Source organism: Anser cygnoides, chromosome 3 (genome assembly GCF_040182565.1).
Source record: "Anser cygnoides isolate HZ-2024a breed goose chromosome 3, Taihu_goose_T2T_genome, whole genome shotgun sequence".
NCBI lineage: Eukaryota > Metazoa > Chordata > Aves > Anseriformes > Anatidae > Anser > Anser cygnoides.
The window spans coordinates 117,881,933-117,893,757 of NC_089875.1; the positions used below are offsets into that span (position 1 = coordinate 117,881,933).

At 46.6% G+C, this 11,825-nt stretch overlaps 1 protein-coding gene across 1 annotated transcript; it reads left to right on the forward strand.

The window, feature by feature from the left end:
* Positions 1-852: 852 nt before the first annotated feature.
* Positions 853-7,917, forward strand: LOC106038143 (opsin-5-like). Its single transcript, XM_013184430.3, has 4 exons — positions 853-1,592; positions 4,299-4,592; positions 5,192-5,523; positions 6,663-7,917. The coding sequence occupies exons 1-4, from the start codon at positions 1,520-1,522 to the stop codon at positions 7,008-7,010; spliced, it is 1,047 nt and encodes a 348-aa protein (XP_013039884.2). The 5' UTR covers positions 853-1,519; the 3' UTR covers positions 7,011-7,917.
* The last annotated feature ends 3,908 nt before the right edge of the window (positions 7,918-11,825 follow it).

An 11,825-nucleotide genomic window follows, 5' to 3' on the forward strand; every position in this document is an offset into this window, starting at 1 on the left:
TACAGGGATTTTGCTTCTCTCCAGTGATGACTTTACCCCGAACAACACCCCTGTGAGCTTGGGTCCCTCTGTAGCTGGTGGCCAATACCAAAGCACTCTTACCCCTGCAGGTATTTTGTGCCTTAGCTGTTCACTGCAAAATACAGTCACAACTTTTGGAGTTGGGACTCCCTTCAGCACCATGCTAGAGCATCGTATAAGATTTGTTTTCTCTCCCTTTAACCTTGCAATTCAGGTTTGGAGTGATCCAGAGAGCATCTCTGTTATGTCATTCTCCTCACCCCAAGGCATCTATGACCTGTCAACTGAAACAATTTTAGGGGAAAAATGTGTATTTGGGTCTCTGAAACCAGAGGAGGGACGTGATTCCTCCACTGAGGGGAGGATGGCCAAGGTTTTAGGACAAAGGTGCCCTGAGAAGGCTGCGAGAGCTCCAAGGTCCTGTGTTGTACGCGTTGTGCTGCATGTTCTTGGGTGCTGAATTAAACTCCCCAAAGCTTTCAGCAGGCATCCCTTGTGTGTGCACCCGGGACAACTGAAGCTGGGAGCAAGGACAGAGAGGTGCAGCATTTATGTGCGTGGCCAGTTTTGCTTTCTGGTGAACCTCGGGGCGTTTTAAAGTCCCTCAGATTCCCAGGGATTTCAGGAGCTGGGCTGTTACTGCTATACTTGAGCACCTAAATTCCACCTAGACCAAACATGAGATGCCTGCATGCTCAAGGGGATCTGACAATTCCGTGTGTCTGAACAGAGAAAAATAGGACAAGCAGAGCATGATGCTAATGCAGCTTAGCATATCCAGGTGTGGGAATTAAATAATTTAGGATAGATCAGCTCTTCAGTGTGGTGGCTGGGTGCTGCCTGGGCTAAAAGTCAAGGTAATGGCATTGCAACTATGGACCTGTAAATCAAGACCTGCCCATGTAAATGGACCGATGAGCCTGTACCACTTGTCCTATAGGCAGCTCTGAAAATCCCTCATTCAGTGGCCCTGCGAGCCTTCTGAACCCCTGCAGCAAACAGCTTTCCTCTAATAATTCAACCCAGACATCCCCCCGTCCCAACCTTGCCTTTCCTCTACACAGCCACGCAACTGGACAGCAAAACTCCCGACCTTCCTTCAGCCTGGATTTGTTTCCCAAGGCTGCTGATGGTTGAAAAGCAATTGTTTTTGCTCAGCGATGGCCCTCCGAGGGGATTCAGGTTGTCAAGTTGCTTGACAAGGCAAGCGGCGTGAGAGGAGGGGCTGGCTGGGGAGATGCTCTGCCAGGCAGGCGGGACCGTGGCAGGGGGCTGTGCCCAGCCTTCACTCCGTCTCCCCAGGGAAGGAGCCTTTCTCTCACTCCAGGCTTCTCCCCTGCCACGCAGAAAAGGAGAGAGGAGGCAGCAGAAGGGTCCCTGCGCACCGCCAGCACCCAACTGCCCAGCTCTCAGCAGGCGAACCATGAGGAAGAGCCTCTCTGTCCCTACAGTCACCTCCCCTGTCATTTAAAGCCTCCACCTGCTTGCAGAGGGGACCATGGAGGAGCACTACATTTCCAAACTCCACCCGGTAGTGGATTACGGAGCTGGAGTCTTTCTTCTGCTCATAGGTGAGTTCTGCCTTCCTAGTTTGGGTGTGCTTCAAGCCTCGGGATGGACAGGACGGGGCCGCCCCATCCATGCCGCGGTCAGCACTGGCTGCTCCGGGGGAAGCTGGAGGGAGATGATGGAAAATCTGTTCCTACATCTTCCCCTGCTTAGTGCCTTCCAGTTAGGTCGAGCTCTGCTCTCAGCCTTGCAATGCCTTGTTGTGATGCTGAAGGCTTGCCGGCACACGTTTGCCTCCGTGGCATCACAAGTAGTCGAAATAAGTCGCCTGCCCCTTATGCTGGCATCGAAATAAGTCTCCTGCCCCTTATGCTTCATCTCAGCCTGGGAGCAGAGAGATGGGGCTCCCAGTTTGTGAGATCAGGGAGAGCAGCTTTGTTGTGACCCTTGTAGGGGGGAGGCTTTTCGTTACGCATGAAGCACCTGTGTCGTGGTAGGATAAACTGGCATAAAACAGCGAAGAGTTTCCAAATAGCACTTCGGTTTTTTGTTGTTGTTGTTTTTGGTGGCCCGTTTGCCCTGCTGAAGGCAGATTTACAATGAAGCACAAGCGGCGCTATGTGCCAGTCAGCCCCAGCATGGCTTTAGTTAAGCATTTTCCTTCTTGCCTGTTTGCTGCATGTGCCCAGGTGATCTGTTTACTGCGGCTGTAGGTTTGGAGAGGAGCTGAATTGTTTTTTTACAGCTGAGTTGTACCAAGATGTGAGTACCTGTCCCCCTTCAGCTCGTTTGAAAACCCTGCCTGGGATACATTTAACAAAGACTGGTGTATATTTGTATGTGCATTACTAGAAAGGCTTTTGGCAGCAGTGCTGGCTTTAGGATTTCACACCTCACCTCTTGCACGCTTCTCCACGCACTGCCCTGCACTCTGCTGTCCCCTCCGTTGTGCTGGCAGCAGAGGGGAACTCAGCGTGAGAAAAATAACTACCTGCAAAACAGTGAAAGGGGGTCGTTTTGCTCCAAGTCGGGGTGTCAGCTGCTTTCTTACAGAGAAGGAAACGTGTAGATGCAGCTCAGGTAGGGGCTGGGGGCTGGAAGTTTACACCTGATGGTAAGAGGAAGGGCGAATTCCTCCCTCGGGGGTAGTAGTTAGAGCTCTCGCGGGTGTGATCTGTGCTCATTTTCCTCCCAGAGCTTGGCGATGTCCCAGCCTGTGGCTGCCGTCAGGCAGGAGAGGGCTCTGAGGGTTCTTGCCACCACGCCACCGGTTGCTCTCTGCCAGCAAGTCCTTCCACGTCCAGCTGCTGCAGGCATCCCGGGGCACCCCTGGGAATTCTGCAGGCAGAGACAGAGGTGCTGAGTGAGCACGTGGGGTTAGCAAGTGGATGAAGGAAGGAAGGAGTCTGGGTCTCAGATTGGTCCCTCTGTGCTGTTTAAGTCTCTCTCTTGACGTCTGTGCCCGCTCGTGGATTTATGCTAATGCATTTATTCTGTTCTGCTGCACGTCCCTCGATTCGTTCCTCCGTGGGCACTTCATTCGTGTGTTGTCTGTGAGCAAATGCAGCCTTCCTGCTTTCCCAGCTGCGAGGGAGCACGCCAGAATCTGTTTCTGTTTCCTTATTTCACTTCTGACTTTAGAGGACACTTTCTCAGGAAAACCTTTGATGAGAAAATGAGGATGAAGAAAGAAAATGAGTTGGTTGCTACGTGGACTTTTGACACAGTTGTCATGAATGCTTTGAAGCCCTGCGGCACGTCTGAATAATGCATGTCCAACAGGTCCCTTTGCAAAGCAGCCTCTGGTCCGCTGCATGCCTCTGGCAAAACAATTTCTGTGCTTTGTCTCACTGCACCCTGAGACCACCAGAGCCCGTAGAGTGGTCTCATGGACCAGGGGCCTCAGAGCCCCCATCAGGCTGGTGCTGGGGCTCCGGTGGGAGATGGGCTGCAAAGAGGGAAGGTTTGGGAAAGCGGAGGGCACTGGATGGGAGGAGGGGACCAGCGAGTGTCCCACTGGCTGGAGTGCTTCCATAGGAAGGCAAAGTAAGTGGGGGTATTATCGACGAAAAGTGGAGGTGGGTAGGTCCATGATATTGGATGCTATGCTGTGCAAGTTACTCTAAGAGAATGGGTTTGGGTTATTCATGTGAGATAGGAGCCACAGGGAGCAGGTGGGATGTAGAGCATAGAGCGGGGAGAGGAGTAAATGGTGATGGGAAGGGACAAGATACGGTCTGCTCTTCAAATGACGTTTCCCCCAGTCGGCAAGGCTGGCCAGCACTTAATGTGCTGCAGAAGGCTGGAAGCAGAAATCTGAAGCCCTCTTTGCTCTAGCAGCTCCGCAGCAGAAACACAGCCTGGCTGGGAAGTGCCAGCCTGCCGGGGAGGCAGGAGTTGCAGCCTGAAGGTGGCTGAAGCAGCACAGCGGATGCCGTGGTGAGGATCCTGAGCTGCGTAGCACCCTCACCTCCTCCAGGTGACACTGCTGGGCTGACACTGAGATCTCATTCTCTGAGATTCCTTGAGCTCAAGCGCAAGGTTTCATAGCAGGGCACAGCAGATACACACCAGGGCGTTTTCAAAGCATCAGCACAACGCAGCGTCGGCTTGGAAGATATAAAATTTGGCAAGCCTCCCAGTATGTCCTCCCTTCTAGGCTTTAGTCCCAGGCTAACTGGCATTTTTCACATCTTTTGTACAGCCAGGCGTTTCGTGGGCGTGCTAACTGCATGATATTACTGTGTGTGCTCATTTTTCCCTTTCAGCCATCCTGACCATCCTGGGAAACTCAGCCGTCCTCGCTACAGCAGTGAAGCGCTCCTCCCTCCTGAAGTCCCCGGAGCTGCTTACGGTCAACTTGGCAGTGGTAGATATTGGAATGGCAATCAGCATGTATCCGCTGGCCATTGCATCCGCCTGGAACCATGCCTGGCTGGGAGGAGATGCGTCCTGCATGTACTACGCCCTGATGGGTTTCCTTTTTGGTGTCTGCAGCATGATGACGCTGTGTGCCATGGCCGTGATTCGGTTCCTTGTTACCAATTCCTCCAAAACTAACAGTAAGTAATCACGTCTCTGGTAACCTGGTAATGGGGTGTTTGGGATATGGTGTTCAGGGGGCATTTTGCTGAATATGGTGTGGAGTATCAGTTCATTAGCTGTAGGCATAAGTCTCAACCTTTACTTCAATAGCAAACCTCTAATGTTCCTAGAAGGATCTGATTGAATTCCTTGTTAAACAGTGAAGCTTTTCACTTCTCAGTAATACCAAATGAAACAACCTAAGGGTGGAGATCCTAAGTGTTTTACTGGACCAGACTGTCTTATCTTCCTATTTGTCTGCAAGCAGAGGTACTGAAACTTGAGAGAAAGGAGTGTTCTGGCATTCCCGGTTTGGGATCGTGGTACATTTTGGGTCAGCTTGATCTTGTAAAGCTGCCTGACTTAGCAAACTTTAAATCAGCACTGAGGGCTGCACTCGTGTCTCGCCCATCCCATGGACTCTGCCTGTTTTATTTCTCAAGAAAACCCATCAGGGAATTGCAGCAGCAGCCCAGGCATATCTACAGTCAGTGTCCTTCTGCTGGAGACCTCATGACAAACCCCACTTGTGGCTGAGGTAAGAACCATATAGACTTGCTCTTCCTCTTTCTTGCAGGTAACAAAATCACCAAGAACACTGTCCGCATCCTGATCGCTTTCATCTGGCTCTACTCCTTGCTCTGGGCTATTCTGCCCTTGGTAGGCTGGGGCTACTACGGCCCCGAGCCATTTGGCATCTCATGTACAATAGCCTGGAGCAAATTCCACAACTCCTCCAACGGCTTCTCGTTCATCCTGAGCATGTTCCTCCTGTGCACAGTCCTGCCTGCACTGACCATCATCGCCTGCTACTTGGGAATCGCCTGGAAGGTTCATAAGGCATACCAAGAGATCCAGAACATCGACAGGATCCCTAACGCAGCGAAACTGGAGAAGAAGCTGACATTGGTGAGTTATCCCAGTGATGAGAAGAGTCTGCAGTAATCTGGAGCTTGCAGAGAACTGGCTCTGCTCATATCCGGTCTGCTCATAACCATTACATTTGTCTGGTATTGGGGAAAGATGGAGGTGTGGTTCCAGTCTTGCCCATACACTGTCAGTTCAGTGGCATGATCAGGATCACAGAATCACAGAATCATCTAGGTTGGAAGAGACCTCCAAGATCACCGAGTCCAACCTCTGACCTAACACTAACAAGTCCTCCACTAAACCATATCACTGAGCTCTACATCTAAATGTCTTTTAAAGACCTCCAGGGATGGTGACTCAACCACTTCCCTGGGCAGCCCATTCCAATGCCTAACAACCCTTTCAGTAAAGAAGTACTTCCTAACATCCAACCTAAACCTCCCCTGGCGCAACTTTCGCCCATTCCCCCTTGTCCTGTCACCAGGCACGTGGGAGAACAGACCAACCCCCACCTCGCTACAGCCTCCTTTAAGGTACCTGTAGAGAGCGATAAGGTCGCCCCTGAGCCTCCTCTTTTCCAGGCTGCAGAATCCCAGCTCCCTCAGGATAATACGCCATAGGTACCATGCAGGCTGTCAAACCTTCTTTAGACAGTTACACCCATGATTGTCTTGGACATACAGATTTCCAGTCCTGCTGGAATAGCTGTTGGATCCATGCATGCTGTAGCTGGGGTGGAGGTCTTGTCCTGTCTTTCTAGTTATTTTTAATTGACTGAGAGGTTATTCAGAGTGAGAACTACACAGAAATTTCCTATGGAAACAGGTTTTTTTTTGTTTTGTTTTTTATATAACATTATTTTTTAATAAGCACTTAAGTTGCTCATTTCCCACAGAAGAACAAAATTGACTCCAGAGGCCAGGGAGTCGATAGGCTGTGCTTTCTGCTCGGGCTGCTTCTCTCGTGACACACTGCAGGCAGTCAGGAGGTGAGAACAACTGCCTGCCAGGCAGGAATCCCACGGCGTGTATCTGCCAGGTGGGAATAAGAGAATATCTGTCACCTATGCTCACGTCACAGCTGTTTCAGGTATTTCATCTGGGGCAGGCGTGGTTTCTTCCACCCACCACGTGCCTGGTTTTTACCAGCCGAGGACTGAAGCTGTGTTTCCCTTGCAGATGGCCGTGCTCATCTCGGTTGGGTTCCTGAGCTCGTGGACACCGTATGCAGCAGCCAGCTTCTGGTCCATATTTAACTCCAGCGATTCCCTGCAGCCCATCGTCACACTGCTGCCGTGCCTGTTTGCCAAATCTTCAACCGCCTACAACCCTTTCATTTACTACATCTTCAGCAAAACTTTCCGCCGCGAAATTAAACAACTGCAGTGCTGCTGGGGCTGGCGGCTGCATTTCTTCAGCACCGACAACTCCGCTGAAAACCCTGTCTCGATGATGTGGAGCGGGAGGGACAACGTGCGTCTCTCTTCCGCTGTGAAGGTGGAGAACCAGGGAGCTGCAGCTCACTGAAACGCCGCCGTGCTTCAGAACATAGGTCAAGAGTTTGCTGCACTCGTGGGTCCAAATAAGAAGGAAAGCAGAACGTGGGGTTGTCCCTGAATATCTTATGTCAGATGCTGAGGTTTAAGTATATATTTTTAAACAGCTCCCAATTACTATTTTTAAGGTACACAACAACAACAAAAAGAAAATGCTATTTTTTCAAGAATTTCCACTTTAGAGGAAATAGATTTAGGTACTAAACAAGACCATAATCAGCTTTGGTCGCACTTATTTTCAGGGAAACAGCTATAATTAAAAGAGGATTTTATTATTATTATTATTATTATTATTATTATTTTCTCATGCTTTTGAATTTTTAATGCAATCTATCTGGAAACTCTTGGCTCTGTCAGTAAAACAGCCGTCAGAGAAAACTCTAGGTTGAATGCAAAGTGTTACCAAATAAATACAACTGAGAATGTAGCTTTCCAGGAATACAGGCAGAAAACCATACTGGTAGAAGAAATACAGCCAGGAAAAGATGATGAAGTGGTTGGTGTCAAAATATCTTAAAGTGATCAACAGTTCCTTGCTCCCTCAGAGGTATATTTCAAATCCCAGACTCACAGAATGGTTTGGGTTGGAAGGGACCGTAAAGATCACCTAATTCCAACCCCCTGCCACGGGTAGGGACACCTCCCACCAGACCAGATTGCTCAGTTCCAGTTTTGCAAGCTCAAAAATTAATCAAGCTGAACAGAAACAATTTAAACAATTTAAACAAGAAATTAAACAAGAAATTTTAATTCTTTTAAGCATGAATTTAAACAAGAAATTAAGAGTTCTTAAAAAGCTTCCACCATGATCAAACCCTAATAATTAGTTTCATTTTATAAACTTCAGTTAAGGCCAAGAACAGGATTAAAAAATAGGATTAAGCACTTCCACAACTAAGCTGAGGGGTTGGAAACTTTAAGGAGCTCACATTCTTCTGAACTCCTGCTACTGGCAGCATTGCCAACTCTCATAAATATTCTACTAAATTAAGCTAGGTTTATTTGTAAAAAGTTGTGAACAATTCCTAAATTGATGCTGCCTCCAGGATGATGTTATCTCGTCCCAGGTTGTCACTTGCATGCTCTGTAGGGAATGAGACTGTGCTCAGATTTGTGCTGCTGGCTCCTGCTGTCCCCCGTGCGATGGGGCGAAGCATCTTCTGGGAAACAGCCACATCCAACAGCCCGTGGTGGGACCGTGTAAGGAAAAAGAACAAGGCAAGAGGGATGTGGAGAGCAGGAGGAAAAACCAGTAATGAGGAGAGCACGTGGAAGCTGAAGCAAAAGATCACAGAATAGAAGAGGTTGGGGAGTGTTCTGCAAGTGAGCTGGGGGAGGGCTATGGCAGAAGGAATCACAAAAGGGACAATAGCAATAAAACAAAGAGGGTTCAAAGGAGTGTGTCCAGGGGTGGAGAAAACGTGAACGTGCTGGAAAGGGTAAATGTAAATTATCTGCATTTGTCAATTATCAGCAAATGTCAATTATCAGCATTTTTTCAGCTTTAAAATGTAATTTGTTCGGAAAAAAATGAAACTGTATTTTAATTATCATCTTCCACCTCGAAGTTTTTGCTTTCACTTGCTCAGTTGCTCGTGTTTAAAATAAACAGCGAAGTATGCATCCCCATCTGGTAGCTGCAGATCTGTGAAAGGACCAATGGCCTGCACATTAATAATGTAATGAGATGTGAGCTGCTTCTGTGAAAAATCTGGGAGTAGAACAGGTCCGCATCCACTTGCAAATGCTTTTAAAGGGTATGTGACATGAACAACATGCCACTTTATACAGACAAAATCTTTGTTAAGCCAAAAGATCTGTATATTGTTCAAGTGTAATGCTTTAACAGCCTAATTAGTTATGTACTTATTTTTTTAAAAAATCATAATCCAGGTATCATGTAACAAATACGGTTCAAATCCCTTTTTCCTTTTCCAGACTCAGTGAGAAGGAAATCAAAACTTATCCATTACAGAGATTTTGTATTTCAGATCGCTTTATGTTACAGAGAGAAACAGTTCAAAGAGCAGGGCTGCCCTTGGACCAGGGCACTAGGAAAGCAAGTACATTAAGCCCAGGGGACTACTGTTGTTGTTGTTTTTTTTTTTTTTTTCTTAAGTGTCATGAAGTTAAATTACAGTCTAATCATAACTCTCATTTCATGGTATTTTCTACCCAGCCCTGGACAGTGCTGCCAAGTGATCTTGTACGACGCTGAAGCAGAATGCATGTGTTCACTCAGGAGTGAATCGGGGCCTCAGTGCTTGCAGTCACCAGTGCAGTCATCCCCTGATACAAACACTTAAGGTAAAAAGCCACTCAGACACTAGGAATTATCTCACTAAACTGCAGGAGTTTACAATGGGGACATCCACATCTCAGTCAGTCATCACCTTTGACTGTAAAAGACAGTCAGAGGAAAGAAAAGCTAGTATAGAAAGGATGAATTGCGCCCTGGAAATGCCTCTTTCTTTCCAGTAAGGATAAACGGAGCTCCCTACCCAGCTCAGATGATGACATATAAAGTTGGATAACACACATATCACCCTGATTTGCATTAAAATTAATTGGAACACAATGCCTGCCTTTGAAAAAAAGCCTTCTAGGCAGGCTTCTACCCATCTAGGCACAGGAGTACCATACAGAACTAGCTCACTTCTGTTCAGAGTCAGTTTTCCCTTCTGTAAAATGGAACGTGACTCATTTCAGAACAAGTATCATTTATTTCAGAGAGATCATTGTTCTAGCAGTTAGAGCACGAAGCTAACACTGGGGAGATTTGGGTTCCGCTCCATCACCTTGCCAGTAATAAATACCGTGCCCCTTCGGGCAAGTCACTTAAGCTTTCTTGACTTCTCCTATCCACGCAATAGGTGGTTTTGCTGCTCGTCCTGTAAAGCATTTTGTTCAATGAACAACTTAATCCAAATGTGAAAGCACCAGTCCTGATAGTTGTGAAACACTAACAAAAAAAAAACAGATTGCCATTCCCATAGGGTGTTTTTAACTCTATAGGATCCATCTACCATGCTCCGGAGGTTACTTTACAAATGTCAGTCAAGAGGAAAGTTAGGGCACTGGCCTGGAACTTGGTGCTACGCTCAAGCTTTTGCCTTATTTCAGCTTATTTCATGAAAGACTGTGCATTGCAGTAAGCTGATTCTTATAATTAGGATGTCCAAATCTCTAGCCCGTGCTCCTGTCTCTATTTCTTGTATCTTTGCAAAACAGAAACTACCTTATGTATACAAAAAATCGAGTATTTTGAAACTTCCTAAAGGAAATTAATTATGCAGCAACATGCTGCCATTTTGCTCATTCCTACTGGAAAGTTGAGTGTCTAGTCAGACGGTTCACTATTATCATTTTGCCCTGAAATATGCCCCAAATACTCATTCTGAAATGAAATGTTTCAGTGTATTTACAGAATACCTACTTAATTCTGCACTAACCCATTTTTTCATTAGCTTGAACACTGCTGCATTTTTAAAGCAGCCAGTTGCTGAGTGAGTGCAGCATGAGATGTTAGCTGGTAACCATTCACCCTTAGCAACGAGGGCTGACAACCTGACATTAACTTGTCAGCAGTGAGCACCATCTTCATCGCTATGCTGCTCCAGCAGCAGGGAACATATGGGAAAAGCATGTTCCATCTTAGCTTGTCATCCCCTAAGAAATCTCTGCTTAGGCAGGGAACTGATGACTAGCTCAAAGGGAACTCTGTTCACTTCAATATTTTCTTTCCTTAAAGGGCCTAATACAAATACTGCACGTCAGGTGAGAAGCCCATTCCTTCCCTAGATTCACAATTTTGTTTTCCCACCTTGATATGACAAGAGAGAATCAATGTATGTTACCAAGTCCTAATCTAGAGCTTGAAAGGGCCCTCCTGCCAGCATTAAAGGCCTGGAGTGATTCCAATTGAAGTTGGTGGGAAATTTTTTATTGATCTCAAACGGAAAAAGATGCAGATTTTTACGGTTGTTAGAGTGTAAAAAACAAAACAAAACAAAACAAAAAAAAAAACAAGGAATCTGCAAGGCAAACGCAGGTAGACGACATACATTACCGAAGAGCAGAGAAACCCTAAGCCAGAAGAAATGAATGAAACCAGTGTCATTACATTTAGAGGTCACCAACATTGCAGCAATGCAATCTTCCAGTTGGCAGGCAAGAAGGCTTGTGCAAAGACATGAGGGAGTAGTTCCATTGTTGTCACTTTCTGTATATCTTGGCTTGAACTACAACAATCTTTCCTGGAGGGAATCAGATACCTGTAAATAGTTGAGGATGAACCTCCATGGAATTTTAAAGCCTAAAGTCTGGTTTGGGATCAATACTTTTAACCTTAATTAGAAAGACAGAGAAGAAAACAGCAAATCAATTAACCTCTTTGTTTCTGAGCAGTGTGAGACTATGGGTGCACATGCCCCATAAAAAAAGCTTACTTTAAGTAAAGATCTCATCAATTTCAATCTTTGAAGTGAAGATACAGTGCTATTGATTTGATCTGCAATTTCCAGCCACCTGCAGGAAACCTCATTTTGAAAAACAGTATGATGGTGTTGAACCTTATAAATGTGCTACAGTCTCTTCCATTCTAAGACAGATATGAGCATTATCTTGGAGAGGCTGTAGTTTCATTTTATGATACGATGAGCAACAAGTCAAAATGGAGTAGAATAGGGCCAGAATGGCAGAGAATGCTCCCCCAAAACCACTCACACCCCATTTGCACTGTATGGATTCCGTAAAGGAATATAAATCCAATTCCTTCTGGAGGGGA